General features: G+C 41.4%; 1 protein-coding gene across 2 annotated transcripts in view; it reads left to right on the forward strand.

Moving 5' to 3' along the window:
• igsf21a (immunoglobin superfamily, member 21a) overlaps positions 1-25,950 on the forward strand; it is a 181,453-nt gene that overhangs the window by 128,556 nt on the left and 26,947 nt on the right. For both annotated transcript variants that reach the window (XM_070958331.1, XM_070958330.1), the window contains exon 5: positions 18,424-18,539. In XM_070958331.1, the coding sequence (XP_070814432.1) occupies positions 18,424-18,539 (116 nt within the window). The remainder of the gene's footprint in view (positions 1-18,423; positions 18,540-25,950) is intronic.

Genomic DNA, 25,950 nt, shown 5'->3' on the forward strand with positions numbered 1-25,950 from the left:
TTTCCAGGATGCACATTGCGCTTTACTGATAATCATTTTTTTTGCAACATGGAAAGCAGATTTCCTCTAGAAATGTATATCCAACATTTTATGAGGTGCCAGAACGAAAGCTTGCTACTGAGCTGACACTCCACCTAAATCAAATTATGCCATAATGGAAAGTAGGTGCAGCGATATCTGCAACCTCATGTGTGCCAAAGTCAATATGTTTGTCAGATTGCCCCTGAACAGTGCTCCATAAATGATTCCTTGTTCCATATAATGAAGACTCTTTCAGCTGGCTCCTGCTGCTGGCTGTGACTTTGCCTCGGAGCATATTCTCACTTGTTCTATCCTATTGTGACTGAATGACTGTGGAATAGAAACAGCCTCCCAACCTGACTTACAATTATAGCTGGACTCTTTCTTTCAGGACCCAAGAGTTTGGCTCTTCCCTGCATTTCTGCTTGGCTGATATGAAGGCAAACAGATTTGTTAGCTCAGCTAAAATGACGCTTTTTTTCCCCCTTAAAACGATTGTGTGGGGGGTCAGTAAGGAAACGCCTCTTCTTACTCCTATTTCAGTGAAGAGTAAGCTTAAATTTAAAACCGACACACTCTTGCACAGCTTACTGTGGGTTCAAATTTAGGTCATGGAGAGCCTTTATTGACATCTCTTTTGCATGTGTTTCAGCCCATCTTACTGAAAACAAAGTCCCCATGGCTGCTATGATTGAGGAGAGCTGTGCTACCACGGCATAAATAAAGAAAATCTCCACACAAAATGAAGACCAGCATGAATCTAAAATGATCTGAATGTACCCAACATTCAGTGCTGTATGGGCATCGAATGCAGCCAGAAATTGAGTTTCCTGTCATGTGCAGTATTACTTTATTTTGCTACCGAGGAAGTACAGTGAACAAACCCTCAATGCAAGCTGACACCTGCCCAGTTTTAAAGTTGGATTTGTGAGCAAAATAAAACTCCAGAATACTTCATACATTGAAAACAATCATGATGGAATCACTGAGTTTTCCCAAAACATCCGAGGTGTGATTCTACCTAGAAACGTGTTACATCTAACACAAAATGACAACCACATATGCCAGTCCTGGCACCAGGAAACAATTGTTTTATCGAAATGCAACAATCCATTTGCTTTCTTCTCTCGAGGGCCTTCCATCAGAAGAGAAACACACTCCTGAATCATCTTTGAGCACATTGTGAATATATTAAAGTCACATATTTTTTATTTTGCTGTTCATATTGGCAGTTTTTCTTGCTTCTTTTGTCTTTCCGATGTGAATGCAATGACGGTTTACGCTAGATTATTATGTATTTGCCACATGATTTTGCTGCTTATTTGTTGACTTATGCATACTGTCTGTCTGACAGCTCATGGGAAACACCTGCCTGACATCACTGCCTGAGTTGTGGCCACAGGTGTGTCATGCTTGAATGTCTGAACCCACGCAGAGCAGCACAGCTCCACTTTTCTGCCTTCTGTGTTTGAATTTACTTAATTCAAGTGGGGAACCAGGAATCACTCTCATCTCTTTGACAACTTTGCCCTTGAATTTTTCACGCTCTTTGAAGAGCCATACTATTAAGGCCCAGACTACAGTTATGCATGTGACATCAACATGATAATATTGTAAGGCTGAAAGAAATAAGCGCTTGCACAGAGCTAATTTCAACCATTTGGTGCCCCAGTGAATTAGTCTCTTTGCAACAATTTGCCCTTGAAATTCATGACTCCATCAGTGTTTTAACTATAGTGTGTTCAATGCCATATAAGTATGTAAGTAAAATGCCACATAACTTAGCAGTCAATTGCAGTTGATCATGCAAATTACACTGTAGCAGCCACTGGCAAGAGTCTGATGGGTCGCTGTGTCAATCATTGTAAATTAACTCTTCTGTTGACGCTTGTGTAATTTGCACATTTCAATTATCATAAGAGTGTAATTTTGTTTTCTTGAAAGAAGAGATTTGGGTGCTTGTGCATCAGTTTTAAGGTCGGATGACTTTGGAAAATGTTGTGCCTCCTCAGCACTGAGTTGCATTGCAAATAAATCATCTCAATACGAACAAAACACTCTTTTCACTGACAGACATAAAAATGTGAGTGGCTGGCATCTGCACATCTGTCAAGAAAACGGTGGATGGTGGAGACATTATGGCGCCAGCTGTGGTACTGTGCATTGTTTAGCTCACGTCACAGCTGACGCCTTAAGCCTCCGTTTGGTTTGAACAAAAATCCCCACAATCCCATCTGGATGACCAGGAATCTGAGCTTTTACTAAATCCAACCATTTCTGTGCATGGTTTTTACATGTAAAACAGCTCATTTAAAAGCTCCAGCTAGAAATATGGATTAGTTTGTCAGTAGCAGACATTTTTCCTCATCTCAGCTTGATTAAAGAATCATGGACCATAGATTATTCGAAATTCTGCCGCTAGAAAGTGCTGCTTCTTGCTTTTTTCCACTGTAGTTTTGAGACGGCAAAAAAAAAAAATCCTGAATATTGAGACCTGTGCAGCGTGCAGACACTCCCTGCATGAAATTACCATTCTAACTGATTTTGCCTCTGCTGAAATTCACCAATATTCTGTTTGTGATGCTGTCCTTCATTTACTGGAGTGCCTCCAATATGTGGCACTGACCTTGTCCAGATTCAGAGAGAAGCTTTTGAACAAGTTTTAAAAATAGTACTCAGAAAGATTACATTTTGTAAAGGCTTTGTTCATTTTGCAGTTTTAGTCGGCATGTGGTTGTTGTCTAAAACTGTTATAATAGTGAAAATGCTAAATTAAGAACAACTATAAATAGAGAAAAGGGGCAATGCCACTAAGATGGAGATATTTGTTGAGCCTAATCTACGGATGATTTGACTGGATGGAGGAGCAGTACAAACTCTGCTCACTGTACTAATGAACACTCATTTCTCTTCATAACAAGGTCACGGCAGTAAATTTGCATATTCCTATCTCACTCGCAAGTGAACATCTGTAATGCTCATGTGCCATTCACTATTTGTATGAACTAAAGCTGATTACATTAATGAGCACAAGTGCAAAATATGTACTGCTGATTTATTTCTTTGGTGTTTTATTAAATATCCTCTCCGGCAACTTCGGAAATTGCAGTTTGCGTAAACTTGGAAATACTGAGTCTAAAAATTATTGATGGTGACAGGCTTCAAAAAGCCCCGAATCAAGTCTGAATACACCTTGAAGTTATGTCATGAATGATTTGAGTCCAGAACCTGAAATAAGGGAGTTCAAATGCTGGTCATTCAATTTTCAGGGTGAACCGGAGCAATCTGGCCATCCTAATTATGACGTGCTGTTTGGGAAACTAGTGAGGTCCTTGAGGAAAGTTGTAATCGAAACCTCCGGCAGCCGGCCGCTGCAGTGGAGTGGCTCTCTACATGTGCAGTTAATATGGAAACATGAAATTGCAAATTCATGACCCTTGAATGCAGCGTACGCCAGGCGTGAGGTCAGTCGTCGTCTGTTTCTCTCTCTCTCTGCCGTCTCATATGGAGAGGAAGATCGCAGAGGCCTTTCCCTGCTCGGGAATAGTGGGACCTGGATCATTATACAACGAATGTGAAGCGGCGGGTGTAGTGCAGCATGGCACAATTGCTTAACCTGCCTTTAACAAGGGCCACAACATATAAATCAAACACCAGACCATGACTTTATAGTTCATCCCATTTTTGTCCTCGTTTTACTTTGGCTTTACTGCATGGTATATAGCTGAATGGAATATTACATGGAATTGTACTATTATTATGGATAGACCGTACAGGCATAAAACAGGACATGCATAGACTCTTAACAAGGCTTTTATTTTGTCAGTTTCACCCTCTGAAGTGCTTCGCATGTTTCTCAGCCTGATCTTTGTGCTACAGCGCTGGTCAATTCAATGACTGTCATCACCCTTGGAATGTCAATGAAATTTCTAACTAGTTTAGCAATTAAAGGCATCCTTGAAACAAAAGCCGCCATGTCTCCAAGCAAAAGCTTCAGATTTAATTGAGAACGTTGTGAAGTGTGAAGTAGCTCAAGTAGAAAATGGGATTTTTGGCTGCAGTTATGTGACGGAATTAACTGCCATGGGATGTTATGACAAATTCTCTGAAATGCCATGTTCAAAGATTCAATTGTCAAAAAACAAAAATGAGAAATATGAGCAGGGAATGGTTCAACAGCACAGTGAAAGATGCCGAAAGATATGTACTTTGGTGGTAAAACTTAGACATTAATGGCCGTCGGGTTGCTTTTTAGGAGCTTTAATGATAAATACTTTAGAAGTGGAAAGTTTAAAACATGGTTTCGTCACAGCACAAAGGAAGGCCAGAATCACCAGGATGTTAGTCCTCATTTCCAGTTTGAAAGGGCTGCTGCGCCATGGGAGTTCAATTTATTCTGAAAATGAAACATGTTTTCAGCCCCTTCGTCACTCTAATATTTTCTACGGCCAAAATCAGAGCCAGTGCACTCATGAATATTTAGGAATCGGAGACGTAATATGTCACCATGAAGTAAGCAAATGTCATTTCCATGCTAATGGTGGATTTACATTTGTATCACATTTAGAATCGCTGAGATCTTATGGGGGTTATGACTAATTCATTCATTGATTCATGCATTTATTTGCTTATTTATTTATTAATTCCTGCATTTCTCATTCACTCATTCATACATTTTTCTATTTATTTCTGAATGATGTCTCTTATATATCATATGTGTTTTTAAATTACCTGACAGTCAGGTGTGAAAGGAGGGCAAACTTTTGTTTTCTTTTTCGAGGGAAAGAAAACAAATTTCGACCAGTTGTGCTAAATGATTATTCATATCTTGGGCTGTTTGACAAAATCATTTCCATCAAACCTTTCCTGAGTGTAATACACAGTAAATAGTGTTTATTTATCTTGAGCTTCCGATTTGAATCGCTGTCGTGCTTCATGTAATCGCCTCTGACACAGACAAACAAACTAAAAGATAAGATAAACAAAACAGCTGTATGACAAGACAAAGCGGAGGAAAGTGCTTGGATCAACTGGCTAGGCTTAGTCCTTTGAGAAATTAAATCAACTTTGGTTTGTGGATTTTATCTTTTTCTGAGGAGGAGTGTGAATGTCAGTGATAATATTTGCTGGTGCCAGTAAATATTGATAGATGCACCACCAGTAATGGAGAGACTACAGGTGCACCAAGAATGCCTCTTTGATTGGATTGAACAGAATACAGGCAATCTAGGGTGTGGCCATAATATTTCATGGCAAAAAAACCCTCTATCCTTCCCATTAATACTAATATTTGCTTAAAACAAACTAAAGAAACTAGCACAGAAGCAGTTAAAGCCTCAAAGAACTCTTCTTCATTCATTACATTTTTATGACAGCAAAGATCAAATCAAATTCAATTTAAAAAAACGTCCTGAGGTGTTATTCATTAAGATTTTAACACTCAAACTGTGCTTCATTGGCAGCGTGTGGGTGTGTGATAATCAGAGATCTGGCAACACGAGCAAGCAGCAACACTCAGAGTTGGACGCTAAATGATAAAATGTGTTTTTAGGGCCTTTAAGCCTAATTTTTTGTGACCGCCAGTGAAGGCAGCACTCTGACCGTTTGGGATTTTCCTCATCGTGAAGCCAGTTCAGCCACAGGTGTGTGGTAGTTTGGTTCATTAAAGGAGGCGTCTGAGGAGGAGCCGTTAGTGCTTTGCTGGAAAATTTGAGTCGCATTACTTTCCATTTTGCAAAACTTACCCACTGAAAGAACGTCAGGAAATAAATGCTGATCAGAGCTTTCACAGACTTCAAACAGCGCACGAGAGCGACGTCTGCTCGTTTGTTAAACTGCATTTCCGAACAGCGCAGCAGTGGTCAGCAGCAGCTACCTGTCAGCTTCAGAATTGACTTTTATCGGTTTATAAAGTTGTTAATGGTCTAAGTCGTACCGAATGATCAGATTTGCTTTTAATGATACCAAACGTCCAAATAAAAGCCCGCGATGAGGCAGCCGTTTATTCCTCTGGTCTCGTCTCTGGAGGGCAGCTCGTTGCTATTTTTACCAGCAAACTTATGACCTGCCTTTTTAATCTGGCTTTTCATTGAACTTTATTTATCTGATGTATTTCTCTTGATCCATTTGTTCTACGTCGTCTGTCCTTTTTATTCTATTTTTATTGTCTTGATTGTTTCCTAACCTCCTTCTTATGTCTGCCTTTACTTCATCACATCTCCTCTCAGTGTTATTTTATCCTCTTATTGTTTCTGTCTTCGTTTTCCTTTCAGTACCCCACCTTACACTTCTGGTTTCACCCACATTACTTAAAGTGACTTTATTTCATTATTTATCGATTATATCTTATGATTTTTTTTATCAGCTTTTACTTTATTTGTCTCAAGCACATTTTTCTCTTTTTTATCCTACCTCTGGTGTACCTCATTGCAGATTCATAAAAAGTTATGGACTCGTCTCTTCAGCATAGTCATTTAATGTTTGTGCGTGGTGTGCGGGGAGCGTGTGTGTGTTGGGGGTCGAGGTTGCAATATTTTCTTTTTTTGTGGGTGTTTTTATGTGAAGCACTTTGTGTTACATTGCCGTGGATGTAAAGTGCTCTGCAGATAATGGCTGGTAGCATCAGATCTGTGGCTGTGTGTGGACACTCGGGTGAAGAGAGGAGCAGAGCTGCCAGCTGATCACCGTGTGGTGGTGAGTCGGATCAGATGGTGGACCAGACTGCCAGACAGACCTGGTAAAGCCGAACTTGTCGTGAGGATGAGGCTCCTGTCCGCTGGGTCATTGATCTATAAACTAACATGAGTGAATCTTACAGTGTTATCCAGAGCTGATGTTTAGCGTATGAAAGCTTCTCCTTCAGTTCATTAAATCCCTGCAGCCGTCTGAGGGACAGACATGTTGACAAATCTGTAACCTCTGATTCGAGAAATGCCAGTCGCTGTGTTTACCTTCATTAAATCACATGCAAATGACGCCTGGCTGCCACAAAGTAACCCCATACAATTCCACACACATCAGACCGGTCAATTATAACTGCTGTTTATGCAGCGGCTCATCAGTCCCCTGTCTTCGCCTCCTTTTTTAACAAAAGTGACGTTTCATGTTTTATTCTTGACGTGCACAACGTTGATGAGACGATGTGACCATTTACAGCAGAACTGGAAGAGAAACAGCATGATGCGGCCACTCTGTCGTCGCTGCGCGAGTTCAATAAAAAAGCCTCAGCGTCTTCCTTTGGCTGCAGATTTGTGCTGCTGTGTGTTCACGTCGTGCCACTCTGCATCACGGAGACCACGATACGATTTCCTCGAGATGCGTTTTTCCATTTGTTGTCGTGCTTCTCTGGGATTGGCTCTGCAGTTTCAGAGCGATGGGACATTGATGCGACTGGCGGAGGGAGTATTTATTAATCACTACACCCTCCAGGTCACATTCTGCCTCAGACAGCCTTTTTGCGCTTTGTGCTGCTGCTCATACATGAACCAAAATAGCAGGTGAGCTTGGAGGCAGCCACACAGTCCGTGCACCCAATGCTCCGACAAATAAAATAGAGCAGTAGAAGCTTTCAAGACACAAATCTGAGTGTTGAGTGTTTTAAAACCCAAATATAAGAGGTTTTAAATGAGACCCTCTTATGCAGTGCTTGATTCTAATAAGCAATAATTCTGCAATACTTGCAGTACTTCGAGCATCAGTCTTCAAGAACCATTCTTCCCACAACGTACGCGTAGAGTCACATATTTCAGCCCTTCAATACATGTTCTTCTATGCGAAACACAATAGAGTGGAGCCGTAAGGGTTATTATTATCACAGCTCCCACATGCCTGCTGCAGAACTCTATACATCATTATGTTCTATAGCACTCACTCAATTTAGCATATGTTAAAATTGTGCAAGAAATGTCCGGCCCCATTAAGACCTTTAATGCGCTGCTCACTTTAATGAACATTGTTGAAACATGCCATCAGCTATAAGTTCCCATTCTCTTCAGAGTGGATTACTCACCAGAAAGAACCCATCAATCAATGCAACACAAGGGACATTATTCACACTTGATAAACCTTTTTATTCCTTTAATGTGTGAAGTTACACACTTCAAACATCCCATTCTTCCCATGTCCCTGAGGAACGGACTGACACTGTGGAGAACACGCTGCATTCGGTAGCTGCTTTGCATTTTTCTTTCTTCATCAAATTTCTTTCAAACAGGAACTCGCTGTTATCTAACTAATGACCCAGGTTAAAAGTCACTTGTGTTGAGCTGCCTTTGCATGTGGTCAGCGCGGAGGATACGCTGAATGTAACATTTAACAGTGGCAGAACAAGGCACATTTCAGACAGACAGCGAATGTATTAACAGGTCTGAAAAACAGGCTTCCCCGTGTCAGAACGTAGTGATTTCCATCCATGAGTTTTCACTGAGCGTATAAATTATTTCAATTGTGCTATATATTTTCTGCTGTGCAGCAGTACAAAACACTGTATTTTATTAGCCATATCCTACCATGTGTAATTTAAACTTTCTTGGGCGATTGGTAGTTTGTTCCAGGCAACTTTTTCAATGAACTGAATTTTTATTTTGGCATTTCTTATCACCAAGAAAGTAGGAAGCAAGTTTTCGTGACCAGATGGAGCTTGTTTGAGTGTGTTAAGTTTGCTAAGTAAGTGTTGGCTGCTAAAACAAGGGAAAATAAAACGGGACAAAAGTGAGAAAGTCACAATAACCAAGAAAGCCAAAGTCTAATTTACACCCTTTTCAAAAATGTTTTACAGAGATACTTAAAACATGAACACAATGACTGCCTTTTATTCTTTAAATAAAACATTTGGCAGCTCATGTGTGCCGTGAGATAGGCTGAGAACATAGTAATGCAGCAGCAGCCGCAGCCAAATTGCTTTTTTGAGGTCTGTTTTAAGAATTGACTGTGTCGCAGCATTTAATTGCACAAAGCTATCATTAAGGGAAGGTGCTGAACACTGTCTCAGACATATGCCGCTGTGCATAAATGCACAATACAGCAGCCTGCTGCAGCTCTTGAGATGCCATGACAACACATTGCCAGGACATCTTGAATGGAGTTGACCTTGAATTTATCAAATTAACACTTAAATCAAGGCTCTCAAGAAGTAAACACACGCAAGAATGGCGCATTTTGCGTAAGATCGTATTTTTTAAACGCACTTCAAAATGTGCTGGAAGTGTTTGGGAGTGTTTGGAAGTGTGAGGCAGAGCAGTGTTTTGTGCTGATCGCCTGCCATTCAAACGGGAATGAATAATTAAGGATGCCCACAGAGATTTTTACACTTTAAATACTAACTTTAGAAACTCATTGTCAAATCTCCTCACATTCACCTTGAGAACAGCTGTCAGACGCGTAACACTTCCCACAAATTTAAAGCAAACTGGCTGCGGTTCAACACGGGACACGAATTAATGGCACTTGATGAGACCAGGATATTATATTAACGTGTACATCCACTGATAGTAATCCTGTGAGCTTGTTCATCACACACTGCGATTATGAGTAGCATTCTGCAGGGTTGGAAGGGGAGTTTTGCTGTTGCTACACACACTGGATACCGTCTAGCACAGAGCGCTGACATTTACATTTAAAGCCCTCACTCACGATTGCTCCTTGTTTGCTCGGGTTGGATGGTCTGCCTTGCTCACCTGCAGACTTAACCTGATTTATAAGGCTTTCCTCTGTCTGCTTCCATCTTACAAACAGATCTACATCCTCCAAAAAGGTATGGGACGTTAATGCCACCGCTCCCTGGAATTAGCCCTATTAAGTGTCCCCTAATATGTTGCTCTCTCTGCTTCAGCTGAGATCACCTGAATCAGCTGCTGGTTTCAAGGGACTCATTTTAAGTGATTCTAAAGGACATCTGGCTGTAGATGTTTTGTATGTTGTTGATGTTTTTTTAGGATATTTTATTGGGGTTTTTTTATTTGTTCATCTTAAATTATCATGTTTGTTTTATATCTGCAGCCATATAAGATAAGAGATAAGATATACCTTTATTAGTCCCAAAGTGGGGAAATTTCAGGTGTTACAGCAGCAAAAGTGGATAGCAAACATAGAGGGCATCAGAAAAAGGACATTAAATATCAAACCAAACAATATAAACAAGGAATAATGAAATATGAACAAACAATACTGATAATTGTTCTGCTGCCTGTCTTTGGCCAAGATGCTCTTGAAAAAACATTTGACTCTTATAATTACAGGTTACTTCTTACATACAAAACGATGTACTTTTATGATATGATGGAGTACTACACTACGAACCCAACAGTGCACAAAGTATCTGAAATTATCTTCACACTGACAGACAACATTAAAGTGGTCTTATATGCATTAATTAGTGATAAACACAGAATAATATAATATTCTACAATAATATTACACTTTTGAAAGGAGCCATTCTGCATAATGAGTACCACCACTGCTGTGCTGTGTGTTTTTTTAAACAAACAAATGTCTGTATTAAAAATCTGTTGCTTTATTCACATAAGATAAGACAAAACTTTACTGATCCCACGCCGGGGAATTTATAAAAAGGGGAGGTAGAAAAAGCACAAAGAGACAATTAAAAGGATACAAAATAAAACCAACTATACACACAAAATATACAAAAGAGTATAAAAATAATGTTGCCTTGTGAAAGATGGCTCAGTTTCACGAGATTCAAGGGAAATTTTATATCACTTCATTACAGACGGAAAGAGATTTTATTTTTAAAAGCTGTAATGACAAGCAAGAGAAAAGAGACATGATGGCGTCTAAAATAGATATATCATGTCAATTTACTGATGGCTGGGAGATGTGTTTAATAGCTGGGAAAATTATTGCTTTTGTGCTGCTTGCCGGAGTGATGTTAATTTTAGTGTTTGCAAGTGTTTGTGAATAGAAATCCTCAGAAATGGTTTATGAGCACGCTTGCTAAAAATGCAGCTGTCTTATTCAATCAGATGCATTTTCACTAAAACAACAAGCAGATCTCTGAGCAGCGCGATCAAAGTGCAGGCGGCTTTAGAATAAAGGGTTAAAGATGTTATGACATTTTATTAGTATTACTATATTGCACCACGATGGACAAAACAGGTACTGTTCATCTATTTGAAGATCTGATAATAACGTCCAGTCTCTCGCTTCAAATAAACACAAACAGTTGTCAAGAACAGGTTAAATATGTGGAGATAATGAAAGCTATTCTGTTGTATTTTTTGCCCATTTTAAAAAGAGAAACCCTTGATGCATGGTCACCCATTTGTCTTGGTCATAACTGCCCCATCAACAACCCTTGCATGTCAGCTTGAAATATGAATTCTCCTCCCCGTCCCTGAATGCTGTGTATACCATATCGACATTTGTGGAGCTTGTGGCCGTCTGGCTGCAGGCATTTGATGTAGATTTTCTCAAAGACTTCTTCGGGGATTGTTCATATGGTCTGGGGCCAGGACTGAGATTTTGAATGATGGCTACTTCACCACCTCAAGTGACTCTCGTTGGCCTCATATAACTTTACAGCCTCATTTTACCCCCTTGGTATGTTAATTAGGTGTCATAAAAATGAAGAAAAAAAAAAAACATCACAACTAGACCTCACAGCCACAAGAAATGAGTCTGCGACACCCAGAGCGCCGGGGCCTTAAAGGTGCATCCGTGTCAATGCCTTGTGAATTACCAAGCTGCCAAAAGGGGGATGGGTGAAGTTGGAAAGGACTGGCGGTAAAGGGCCAAATTGTAACAGATTGCCAACCTTAAACCCATGCCCTTAAGCAAAAAGTGGACTTCAGGGATGAGGGTGCCATTCACAGCATAATTGATGCTGGGCTGGGTACAGGGGAAGTCCCATCTGCCACTATCTGTTACTTGGGCGCCAAAAAAAAAAAGCTTTCCCTTTTGTCCAGAGAGTCGACCAAACCTTCAAACTGTGCTGGCAAAATCCTCTCCTCTGTCCCCCTTGTCCTCATTATAGGCACAAAGCTGCAGTCCAAGCCTGGTTTACCCTCAGGGAGCAGCAGCCTGGGGAGGGATGGGGGAAGCCATATACGGCCGTGACATATTTCCTATCATATGAGCACAGAGCAGCGGAGAAAAAAGCACAGTTGTGCTTAAGATACCAAATAATTCCCTTTAGATTGTAGACGATTCTTCTGTGTGTGTGTGTGCGTGTGAATTTCCCTATTTTTAAATGAAAGCTATATGACCTTGTGAGATGTTTTTATGTGGACGGCTCTGAATAGCGCTGTATATCACTGTAAGCATACGTGGGTGGTGCGTATATCTCAGTGGTAGACCATCAATGAAGCCATATGTTTCCACAGACGTTTCCCGTTCTCTTAAACACACAAACCAAACGCGCAGGCATGCAGTATATGTGCTCGCCGCTTTTTCAACAACATCGATATGATTAATGGGCTTTGGAACTGGGGAACTTGTTCAATGTGACACAAGCTTTTGTCTCCGTGTTTCATCCCCTTCCTCCTCCTGACAGCCTCCAGAGTCTCCCTCTCTTTGCAACCGGCGACCGCTGGCTGCATGGCTGGGGCGGGAGGATGTGATACGAGCTGACAGCACAGTAATAACCCATGCAAATTAACAGGGTGGGGTGTAAATGCAAATGCTAAAAGCACAATAGAAAAGTGATTAAAAAGCATTTCGGTGTCTTTTATCTCGTGGTGCTGCTCATGCTGGGGAATAAAGGCTTTCTAAAGGAGCAGACTTAGGTGTTGGGGACTCGTGCCAGCGCTCATTTCAACATGTCTTTTTTTCCCCTCTCAAGAGGACTTAACTTTGATTGTTTTTCAGGCTGCCTTCTATCTCCCCCACCGCCACAGTCATAGCCAACTGTGTGACTTCTCAAAATATGGGATATAAGCGCGTTGGCAGTGTTTTACGTCTCACTCACTTAACTCAGCCAGGAGTTCATGTACGTTTCTCTCCTTCATGACAAATAACTTCTGGTTCTCATGCATGTGTGTTTGCAGAAATGTTCATTCCCACATACTGTACACCTCTCTACTAGGAGCAGTTTAGCCTCGGAGAGATGAAGCAGCATCGGGTCGTATGGTGCGTGCATTGCCAAGAGCTGGCAGCGTAAATTTTGTTTTGATTGTTTGGATGCCAGAATCATATCTTCAAGCTGACGAGTTAAGTTGAGATCATAGGACTGGCTCAGGAATGGACCAATTAACTTCCACTCCAGACTCCACTGGGATGCATATCAGGTGAAAGAGTCAATTAAATTGACATTTTGAATTTCCAGTTGCTTAATTTGCAGTAATGTGGCATGGGCATTTCTGTTTCCACTCCTCAGGTTCAAGCTCCTGCTCATGCCTTTGTGTTTAGGACCAATTACAGATCGCTTTCAGAGCAGCTGAGTAATATGCAGTGCCCTTTTGAGATAGTACACTAAATGCACACGAATTTATCTCGGTGGCATTGGAGAGCCATGAAAGAGTTGCAGAAGAACACAAAAGGACCTCACATGTTAGCACCAGATGCAGGCTGAACCAAGATGAAGTGACTGTTTTGTGTGTAGTGTTCTTCAGATGCAGTAAACAGGTTCAAGCATTTGCCTCACCTCGCATTATTATCTGCTCCACATACGTGTCTCTGCGATAGTAATTGTATTCCTGGCAGCTCTAAGAAGGCTCCTTTGTTACTGAACTCTGACCTCCCCGTGGAGGGGAACTCAGAGAGAGAAGAGTTAATAAAAATACTCTGCTACTTGTAGCCAAAGACAGACTCTTGTAAAGAGCAGTGCATCACCTGATGGTGGTGTTTGCCAGCCTTTCCTCTCCCTCCATCTGTGTTCTCTCTCTCTTTTGTTGCAGATCTGCATATCAGAGACACAGTGTGACATTGTCACTCTGGCAGTAAGAAGAGAGAAATATTTTTTAGATGTTCTTTGGGGTCCACTTCCGCCTCTTTCTGTCTGCGCTATTATTTCCAATTTCAACTATAAAGAACCTCTCCAGATCCAGACATGAAATTGTTTTGCATATTGATGACACTGTGTCACCTCAAGGCCCACTTTCAGTGCGGCCTGATACCAGAATCCAGCATCCAGAATACATGCGCCACATTCACCCTACCTGCTTCAGAGAGCTCAAATCCACTCGTGCCTTTTTCTTTGTGAAGATGAATCCAAATAAATTACCATCCTCGCAAATGTTGCTAGGAAATTAGCCCTTGAAAGGTTTATTAAAAGCAAATCTCTGCAGTGGAGCATTCAGAAACAATGTTCTTTTGCGACTCAATGGCATGCATCCGCATAGGGTGGTTGGTGACTCAAGCACAAGTCGTGCATAAAAGCTAATATGCAGTAAACAAAGGGAAAAGCAGCAATAGCGGGCAATCATGAGCTGTCTGAAATTGAAAACCTTGGCTAAGTGATTGCACTAATGTTCCTTTTGTGGATGCTATTTAAATCGAGTTTCCGTTTAATTTTTGGACAAAGATTAGCCGCTGCTTAGGCATGCTAGCGTTCACCTGTAGGTATCAGGTCACCTGAAACTAAACCGACAGTGCTGTGATTCCATTCATTTCCTGCGCCCACTTATCCTGTTTAGGCCATCCCAGCATGCATTGGGTGAGAGTGGGGGTACACCTTGCACAGTTCGCCAGTCTGTCAGAGGGCAAACACATGCATACCTACAGGCCATTTACAGTTTCCGAGGTACGCATGTAGTAACAACATGGAAAATGTCATAACTTCTGTTGTCGCGGTTCTCCAGCTGCCAGAGAAACTGTCAAGAAAGTAACCCTCGGGTGATTTTGATAAATTTACACTGGGAAGTGAAATGCCGTGCACTTTTAGCTTTAGCATTTAGCTTGGTGAAACCATTCAAAATTCATACTGATTACTCTGGGACCCCTGTGCTCGCAATAAAAAAGTACAGCTTCATCAAATACTTATCACTGAATTACTGTCAGTGAAAGTGCGCCAAGGATGACCTTGGTGCCTTTTCTTTGCCATCCTCTCTCCACACACACACACACACACACACACACACACACACACACACACACACACACACACACACACACACACACACACACACACACACACACACTCACACACAACCTCCCTCCACTATAAATAAACCCCCAGAGATGTGAACTCGAGGCCAGGGTGCTTAGTACAAGGGGATGTTGGGAGTGTCTTGTGAGTCCAGCTGTCTCCAGAGCTCTAAATCCCTTAATTATGAGGCCAGGGAAAGCAGTCTCTTGGGAGCATTAAACATGCTCCTGTTCTGCACATTCACCAATCCCATTTGCAGTTTTTTTCTTGTTTTTTTTTTTTTTTGAAAAGATAGCAGGGTAATGGTGCTTGAGGATATATAACAACAAGGAGGTGGTAAACGAGAGACAGAGGGAGAGATCATTATTGATGTAACTGGCACAGCAGTGCTACCAGGGACAAAAGGAAGTAAACGCTGCTTTTAATGCAGCGGTGTGCAAATGTGCTGTGAACAATGGAAAAAGAAGGGATGGCTCATGGGACTGCGGGCCTCACATCTGCACACATTTGCAGTGTCCTGCTTTTAAGTTTTAGGATCAGTACTTATATGATATGATGGAACAAAGCCAGCAGCATATACAGAAGGTATTTCAGGTTCAGCAGCTTTACTGGCCAAGTTTCAGGACGTTATATATGACTTTAGTCAATCACTTTTGAAAAAGTGGCAAATTACTCAAACTAAACCTACCTTGGAGGTTGTAATCTTTAAAGTAAAGCGAAGATTTGAAAATCACCACAATTTGACCTACTGAGGTAAGTGGTATAAAAGCTCTTTCCCTCTCCTGAGACCCAAACCAAAAATACACATCGCCGAGAAGATTTCGATCAATTCTGAGCAAAAAAAGACAAAACTTTTGTGGCAATCAGAATGCCGAGCACACAGAGCAGAAATACTTTTCTGTACACTGTGTATCTGTGCAGTTTTCATTATGTAAAGGAAAGGGAGAGATGGTGCAGAGAGGATTTTGAATTTTTATATCCGTACTTGAATCTTTTGAGTCTTTAAAGAAACCTCAAGAAGAATGTCAAAGATATTGACATTTTTTATTTTTTCTAAAAGTTTCTTTGCTTTTGATACTTTTTTTTTCCTCCAGACTTCTACATATTGTTTAGCAAACTTGTGACTTTTTTTGTATTTCGATTTTTCTCTCCCTGTTTTGTGCGAGCACTATATCGGCGTCAACAGTAACCTCCTCATGACGGAAATATAATTATTTATCCGATGTTTTTAAATGATCGGGATACATCCAACGCCCCCGTTTAACACACCCAACAGACAGCTTAGAACGAAGAAAAACAAGAGAAAAAATGAGCTCAACCTTTAACAAGTGGGCGAAGAGAGAGCTGCAATTAAATGAGGTATGAAAGGCTTAGAGTCCATCATCACAGACAACCATCTTAATCTTATACAGGGTTGTTGTGTTTGCAGATAGTGTGCTGTGCGCAGAAGGTCTTGGTTTTAATCACGTCAAATATTTCACTAAGGCTTATTGCTGTCTTTCCATCCCATTAGATGGACCCTCAGCCACAGGGCAGAAAACAACAGAGCTCCATGATCAATGCTCAGGTTGTTTTAGTGATTTTGCTCAAACTGAACAAAGAATCTCCTCACTACTGACTTGGAGAAGTGCTTGTCAGGGGATTATCAATGCTTATCAGCCATGTGGAAACTTGCAATTTGACAGTAATTATTTTTAATCTAATAAAATGGAATTTCATGAGATTATCTTCGTCTAAATGAAATGCGTGCGGTTTGGTGTGTTAAAACTCTCTGCAGATTGCTACGAAACTCCCTTGATCTCTCGGTATTTACAGCTGCTAATATTGTGAAAATGAATCATAATTTTTAACTGCGCACTATAGCGGCACTCGAAGCACTTTGCAGAGAAAAAAATTGACGATGGCGTTAGGAATATATTTACTGGACTCCGGCAAGATTTTACAAAGTAGAGTATAATGCTGCTTTATGAAATAGAGCAATCAATATTATAAATCTATAAAGTCTGATTTTTCTTTATTGTCTGGTTATGCGCCCTGCATATTGGAGCAACTTCACTGCACTAGAGGCACTTGACACTGCTTCTGTGTCGAGCACTTGAGGATGATTGGTCAGGAACAGACACCTCTGACAGCTTATCATATGCCAGGTTGAGACAGGCTTGTCAGTGAGCTAATGGAGTGTTCTAAGGTTAATTTACTACCATATGAATCCCATCAATAAGCAATTAAGAGGTGTGGAAACACAGAGGCACCCCTGCCAGCAGCTAGATCCCCACCAGCCCCCACCTCACCTTTAATCAATTAATTTTTGTGGCATGTCTGATGGACTCGCACTTAAAGGGACAGAAAAAGCCACTGCTCCCTGTGTGACCTTTTTTGTTGCCTTATCTGCCTTAAAGCTCGTGGACTCGTAACTTGTGAAGATATTCTTCGCAGTCCTCCACAGATTTCACAAACGCCTCTCGCTCTGATTAGAGCTCGGGCCAATTGAAATATTCCACTGCCGAGTCTGGAGGAAAAGACTGGTCCAGCATTGTGAAGAGAGGACATGTAGAATAGATGAAAAGCCCCACAAAATGTTGCAGAATGTGCTTCTGCCGCTCAGCAGGCCTTATCAAAATTCAAGTGGTCCTTGTGCAGCTGGCCATCATCTGCTGCAGTGTCATCAGTTAAAACCTGCTTGTTGATATTTCCCTGAATCAGCCACAATATAGTCTATGAAGTATTCATATTTAAGCCGCCGTACAAGGACTAGAGCACTGCATGTTGAACAGCTGATTTCTTCGGGGATGTAGGAGATTTCCATTCATTACTTCTTCCTCCTCCCGGTGCTCTCCTATAATGCTGTGAAGTCTTGCTCACATGTTTTCCCTTTACACTGCTATGACATACTTGCTTGAATCCCTGGAGGTATTCAGGGTTAGTGATATGATATGTATGAGATTTTCTACCTTATCAGCCTCATCCGACTCACATGAGCCCCGGGGAGTTTTGAACACACTGTCCCAGACATTCAGTTGTCATTTTAAGTGGAGATTCTCTCAGCATGTCCATGCTTTCTAGTAGATAGAGAAAGCAAGTCTGCAGCTTTGTTTTGGTCCATTTTATTTTAAACATCTGGGCACATTGCTCTTTCCCTGCACTCTCCTCCGTGCTCTCGCTCTGCTGTCAGGATTGCCAGTGCCGTCTCCACCTACACGTATAACCCTAAGATGACATTTCATCTCAAAATACCTCTTCGAATGCACGGGCCAAGAGAGAGCGGATGTTTTCTAATGGTTTAAGAATATCTGAGGTTGCATTTTGCGCCTTTCAAATGTTTTGGGATATTGTTTGACAAAGCTTGTCTCTGTCCTCCACAGCGCCTCCAAACAACATATCAGTGGTGGCAGAGAACACTCCAGCCCCATTCAGTCGATACCAAGCCCAGAATTTCACTCTCGTCTGCACTGCGAAAGGAGGGAAACCAGCCCCATCGGTGAGTCGCTGTTGAAGATACGCCATGCTGCTCGTCCGCTGGGGACCTGCCTTTACAGCACACAGATCCCTGTTGTTTACAGAGGGGGAGAAAAACAACTATGTTGCATGTTGCTGCCATTTTTTTTATAGACCACTTCCAGTAAAAAGGCTCTTTAAGCAGAATTTTTAAAGTTGCACGACAACAGCACATTCCTTGATCTCAGTGCATCCCACAGACATCCAGCGTTGTTTGCCAGAAAGTTTCTGGTGGATGCCAGCTCTGCACAAACCAGGCCACACATAAACACACACACAGTCATTTAAAGTAGCTGGCTCCAGTGCCGCTGTTACATTCATTACAGAGTGACATGTGATTGATTACTACCACTAATTTAGTCATGCAATGTAGTCATTAAAAAAGGTAGATCGGGTTTAGGAAACAGACACATTAGTGTTATTGATGGTCACACTCAGGCCAATTAATCTAATCGCAGTGACATGATAGTAATGATTGCACACAGAATTATTACTGGACACCCACATACATGCACATGCAGGAACACACCGATGTGCACGTGCGTGAAATCGAGCCGATACAAGCAGGCACGCATTTCAGAGTGACACCTACCTGCAACTTTTTCTGTCAACTTTTTGAAGTGCAGGACAAGGTCTTGAAAATATCTGAAGCATATGCTCCTGTGTTTGGTGTATGAGCTTACGGACGCTGTTTGAGAGCGGTCGCTCGCTGTTTGTTCCCACCGGGTCATTAATCATCGTCCATGGGTGTATGGTAATGGACTCCAGACCCTGAGCACACCCATCTCCAGCAATTATGAGCCCAGTGAGAGGTGAATACAAGGTGAATATAATTTCCGCCTCCCAGGTACTTCCTGGTTTGATGGTGTGATGAGTGAGGTTCTCCCCCTGTTGTGATTTCACAGGGAGCCTTAAGCCATTAAAGCTCAGCACTGCTGGATCCTTTTTCCAACACTTGAAAAGAAGAAGAGAAAAAAAGGAAAAGAGATCTCAAAGGTGTCAGCTGGTCAGTGAGCCCAGACTGCCTCAGTGTCAGCGGCCAAGTCACATTGCTGATAATTAGCTTTGTCAGTCACTCTGCGAGCAAATGGTCCAAGTTGTTGACTTGAGATAAAACGAAGAATTGAAAGACAGCTTGGCTGCTCCGTTCGCCATTGTATTAGCAGACTGCAGGAAAAAATGCTTTGGTTTAAGATATATTGGCAGATTTTTGTATTGACTTGCAAATGCAAAGAATCTTTATGCTGCAAAGGCAGTTCACGGTCATTTCAATGCACTTAAGAAATTCAAGTGGGAACAAATAGTTTCATACAATAAACATCTGTTCATAGAATAGAGCAGTCTCAAAGAGAAACCTCCAACATTTCTTCGTATTCTTTAAACAAATTCCAAGAAAATGAGCCATGTAGGGAAGAATGAGCTCTCAAAGTACATGAACACTTGGTTTGATCAAACATGAAAAGCAGATTATTTGCAGGATGTAGCAAAGTAAGACAGATGTACTGAAATCGATGTGGTGAAGGAAAAGGTGCAAAGAGAAGATACCAAGTTGAGAAATCATTGGCAATGGTGAAGGATGTGGAATGAGTGAGAGACACATTACAAATTTAACAGCGCACATATAAGCTTGTCAGTATATGAGAGGTGATGTGCTGTATCCTAAAATAAAGCAATGTAATCCAGAGTATGAAAAAAGAAAATGAAGTTGTCGACCTTTTGTACGAGGCTGTACGAGGCACAGCTGCAAAATCAGTGAAAATGGCAGTAATGGACAAAAAGTATGGAATTACTTAAAAATAACAAGCTATGTGGGCTCTGCCTGCATCGCACACACAAGAAACTGATATGGCCAACCTTTGTCACAATAAATTTTTCAGTTCACCACTGAGATCCAGCAGCCTCCAGACAAGCGTTTTAAAACAAGCAATCTTAGGGGAAGATAATGAATCCAAAAACAACAAGACATCTTCACACTGGCTCATTTTGTCTCCAAAATGGCTTTTTGAACCAATTCTGTTTTATCAGAGAACAGAGACGACACCGGTAGACTTTAAAAGTCCCGCACACCCACACAGCTGTTCTCAGTCATTCTGTTTGAAATGCCTGCTGAAAGATTTCTCAAGTCGCCAAACTTCATATAAAGATGTATTTCGTATTTCATTTCATATACCGTATGTATATTCATGAGGGTATAAGTTGCTCCTCCTCGGCAGATGAAACAATGCTAACAGGAGAGTCGGATGTTAGTCGAGCGCTGTTTGTACACACCCACACAGGCCTGAGAAGAGGCTTAATCAGCCAATATAAGTGAAAACACCTGCGTTTGTGCACCACGAGTCTGAATGTTCCTGGTGCTCTCATGACACGGAAATCATTTGGTAAAATTACATTTGTGAGTCACTGAGCCAAAAACTATTGCAGGAAATTTTCTTGCACCTTGTGCCTGGATGGAAACTAATTTCAGGGTCGCTTATTAGCCTCACAGGCAGACACATTCAGTGTTTACACCGGAGTGATGCAAGATATGAAGTCAAGCCTGCCCGATCCAAGGAAAGGGAGAAAAGAAGCACTTTTAACTTGGAAAATTAGATTTCCTCTGTGGGGAGCTGATCGCGGCCCGTCAAAGTTGCCTTGTACTGCTGGACTAAATCAAAACCCAGTAAACAAGCGCTGACAGGTCTCATGGATAGATTTTAGGAGTACAGTCTGACTGTGCTCCCCAGTCCTGCAAACTTTCTCTTTAATCTCCTTTAAGATCTCACACAGTGGTCCTTAGTCAGTAAAAGGAAATATTAATTTTTAAATTGCATGAAAAGTAGTTCAGTCCTTTGGGAAGTGAAGCTTGCTTTCATATTTCTTTTTGGTGCGTATGTATGTTTGCTTGTCTGAATTGTTACAGCTGCATCAGAGCAGGTTCGCTCTGTAGCAAACTCTATGTGGAAGTGAAATGTAGTCAAATGATTTCTCAGAGCTTGGCACATCAAGATAATCAAAGCTAAACTCATAGCTACTCTCAAAGATAAGAGCTGGTTGAAAAAACAAGATGAAAACAGTATTCTTAATCACCACATCTACATATTACTACAGTCGACTTGATCCCCATTCAGTTTTAAGAATGAGTACAAACAGCACGTTTAAACTGTGACCATTTGTTCTATTTATGTTGTTGTCCGCGGTCATGCTGCATCACAAAACCTCATTATTAGGTTTGTAAGTATTTGCTTGAATGTTGCTGCTTTGGCCCAGTTATGTGACTGCAACTTCAAACGGCTCCCGTTGCCTTTTGATGAAACTCATTTAGTCTTTGTCGGTGCTGCTGCCCCGGGGCTGGTTGCAAAATGAGCTGTTGTCAGCTCTATTTTCAATGTCATATCACTGCAAGCCCGGTCTCAATAGTGGCTCACAACTTACAAAGAAAGTGGCCAGATTTATGGAGCCACCAGTTAACAGCTGCTGAATATGACCACTCTGTAGTATTTCTCATTTTAAATTATCTTTATCAAAGCGTATTTCACCAATAAAATCCTTAATGAACTGAATATAAAATAAAATGAGGTTTACAAGGAATTCTGAGTGAACAGTGAAACTAACATCAACCTACACAAAATCATAAATAATTTTAAAACCTGCAATAGTTTTTTGGCTAAAGGAGAAACAAATGCTGAACACGACGTTGACATTTTACCTTTCAAGCTGATAACGTGGAATCTGTTGTGGAATATATGAGGTGACGTAATACGTGGAGAAAGAAAGTCCACATTTGAAGGAAGGACGGGTCAAAGAGACACAGGACTTTCACGCAGGAGACAGATGTTCGTGTCCCGCGTGAACCCGAAAGTCAGCGCTGACGTTACTTCACGTAATATTTTCAGTTTAACCCACAAACCTTTCATAAAGCTAAAGCTGGTGGTTAAACATCCAAATCTATTGAAAATTGAAAATACTTTTAAATATTTTATTTAACAGAAGAAATAGTTTCTGGACACCTGGAGGACGTAAATCTAATCTTTCTTTTTTAGCTCTGTTTTTGGTCTCCACCAAGTCTTGAGGGAAATATTTAAGATTTAAGATATACTTTGTTAATCACAGCGCACACATGCTACAGGGGGGAGACTGCACACACGGCATGCTTTGTGAAATTATTTTCTCCACATTTGACCCATCCTGGTCGTCCCTCCTCCACAGCAGACCAGGAGCGGTGGGCTGCCAGCTGACAGCGGCGCCCGGGGACCCAATTCCTCTTTGTCACCATTGGTCAGGTGGTGATCTTCTTGCATGTTTTTAGTGGGTTTTTATGGAGGATAGCCCAGGTGAACACAGGGAGAACATGCAAAGTCCACACAGAAAGGCCCTTTTTTTCTCGAGCAGCAGACACCAAAGGTATGGTGGAAGACACGCCCCCCCCAGCAGCCACAGCCCCCCAAGAATCAAACCGGGGACCTTCTAGCTGTGAGGCGACTGTGTTACCACTGTTCCACCATGCCACCCAATATCTGTCTCTTTAGCTGCTAAATGCTCCACCGGCTATAAAGTGGTGAGAGTAGACTGAAAAAATAAAGGTCAGACAGCAATGAGTGGAAACTTGTTGTAAAGCTCCGTAAAGAAAATAATAAAAACATCCACGTAAAAATTAGCGATTATGCCTGCCGTAACAGTTTTGTCATTTCAACATAAGCTCACCCGCGTTCAAATTCCAGGCATCAGAAACGGCCAGATCCAGGGTCCTGTCGTGGCAAGTGCTGCTTCCAATATGGCTGCTGCTAACAGAAAGTGAAGAGGAAAATGGGTACGAGGCACAAGAGCTGCTGATTACGCTGCAGATCAGCCAAAATCCCTTCGAGTAATTAAAACAAAGCAACAGTGAAGCTCCACTTTGTGCCTCAAATGTTATTTTTATCGTCGGATTTTCACATAATTGCTGTTTTTTATTTTTACCTTTTGTATTTTAATGTTTAAAAATAAATGCTAATAAATTAACAGATTTTTTTTTGTAATAATGAGCATCCAAATTGTGAGGAAGCGAGGGGGAGAAAAATACTCATAAGGCCCTCACAACTGCTTCACACTCACTTACTGTCTGTGCTTTATGGACAGAACGCACGTGTCAGATGTGTCCTCTGGCTCTGTACTTTGTGTGCTGAACAGCTAAACATGCGGTGCAGTCACATTTTGACACTGCTGCGCTCAAACCAGAAATATTGCACATCACGACAGCCTTGGCTTTATCTCACCATATAGAAGAACCTCGAGCGCTTTAAACATCGTTTAACACAACGATTTCTTTTATCCTAAACACAGACAAGAGCCTCGTGTTTGTTTTCATCCTTTCACTTTGGTCCACAAAGAAAAAGATTTTCCTTGTTGCTATGCGACATCCTTTTACGTCTTTCCAGCATGCAGTCGTGTCTGACGCTTCACTCTGGCTCGGTTTAGACATTTGAAAGTGCTGAAAGTTCATTCTGCTCTGCCACTGTTGCATGTCAGTTACACTAATATTAAAAGCAGCTCTGGAGAGGCTCCTTCTCATCCTTCCTCTGGCTCATTATGTTCTTTTTATTGGTTCTTCAAATGTCACAGTAGGATTGAATGAAAAATTAGCATGCAAATGTGCGCCGCCAATAATGTTAAATGCTTAGTGGGCTATTTTTGTTTGTTTGTTTTTCTCTTTCCTAACAAAAGGAGATGTGTAACCGGTGGAAGTAAGTTTGTTTGGCATTTAATTAAAGCAGTCACCTGCTTACAGACTTCTGAATCACCGTGGGCATTTCTGGTTTCTGATTTTAGCCTCATTGGCAGCTGTTTCCCCCCTCACATACAGTTAGCATGCGGTCGTCATCTTCCTACGTAGCTAGCCAGCTACCAAGCATGAGTCAAATTTCTTCGATTGATGTGAGAAATGATAGCTGCTCCCATGGCAGCGGCTACCGCAGTTTCCATGTGAACTCAAGAATGTGGCTTGTGCGGCTAATGGAGCAAAAACATCAACAAAGCACTATTGTTAGCGTGCGTACTTTCTGTGGCCCTGGCATGAACGCAGTCATACTGAAAGCTGCATAATGGCCTGCATTCTTTTAACATGTTATCTATCCTCTGCAGATGTCACAGAAATAATAAGGTGTCTGGTGTTTTATCTCAGCATCCTTGCATCATAAAATGTAATACTGCGTTGCTCCTAGCAGAGAAGTATGACGGTTTATTTTTTACCTAAGGTTTATCATAATATAAGGTAGATTCACCATATTTGCACAAATCATCATGCTGTGCGCAGTTTGCGTGTATTGCATCATAACTTAAACCGTGTGTTTTTAAGTTCACGCGCTTTGAAAAGCTGTCGCTTCCCACCACTTTTAGGAGACACCCAACATGCCAAATCCCCCCACTGCAGCTTGCAGAGAGCTGAATATAATGGACTGCATGTGTTAAAATTGTCTGGTATTATGTTTCGAGATCTGTCGGCATCTGATGCCACTGAAGCAAGCTGGTGACATATCAATAATAGCTTCCCAGTGCCACTCATTAGAGCATCCTCACAGCACAAGCAAGCCCTGATTGAAAAGAAGAAAGATAATGACAGTTAATAATAAGAAGGAAAGCTGATTAAGTCATGACCAGGATCCTTCCCTCTGCCTCTCTCCTCTTTCTCTACCCTTTTCTCTTGCCTCTGCTCTCTCGTTGAATCATTCTGTCACCATGAAAATTACCGCCTTGTCCCTTTGACACCGCCGTGATTAATTGCAGCAACATAAAGGTGTATATGGACCAATGCGTGATTGTTAGGTTTTCAAAAAGGTTGTGGATTTGAGACGTTGGTGAGGGAGGGAGCAGCTTGGCAGTGTGCACAATGCAGGTGCTTTCATCCCTGTCTATTCAGAGGAAAAATGCAAAACCCCTCTCTTGCCATCCCAGCTTAATTTTACCACTGCCGTATGCCATTGTGTATGGACTACTGCTAAGAATTACATGTCTTTTTTTCTGTGCTAATTCATTTCAGAATGAAGTAAGTGGTTTGTGTCTGGTTTCATTGTCTGCATATATTGGACTATGAAGTGTTTGGGGATTTATAACAGAGGCGTGATTGATAATCACTTTATTCCATGCAGTAACACTGTTTGTAAGAGAACAATATAACGGCAATGCCAAAAACACTCAAAAATCCCCTTGTACATGAGGACAAGCACGACTTTCCAAGTCCTGCAGCAGGAAAACGTATTACCTAACAAACAAATGTGTTGATTAAAGACAGTAACATTCCCCTGCACGCTTGCTAAACTACATTTGGATGTTTTATAATTTCCTGAGAGGGCATGTTTGGAGATTTCAAGATCCACGCTTAGCATTTCAAGCCACCTTAAAGGACAAGAAATTGCGTGTTGTATGACAACGTGCCGTTCGAT

The sequence above is a fragment of the Chaetodon trifascialis genome, chromosome 3, assembly GCF_039877785.1.
Source record: "Chaetodon trifascialis isolate fChaTrf1 chromosome 3, fChaTrf1.hap1, whole genome shotgun sequence".
NCBI lineage: Eukaryota > Metazoa > Chordata > Actinopteri > Chaetodontiformes > Chaetodontidae > Chaetodon > Chaetodon trifascialis.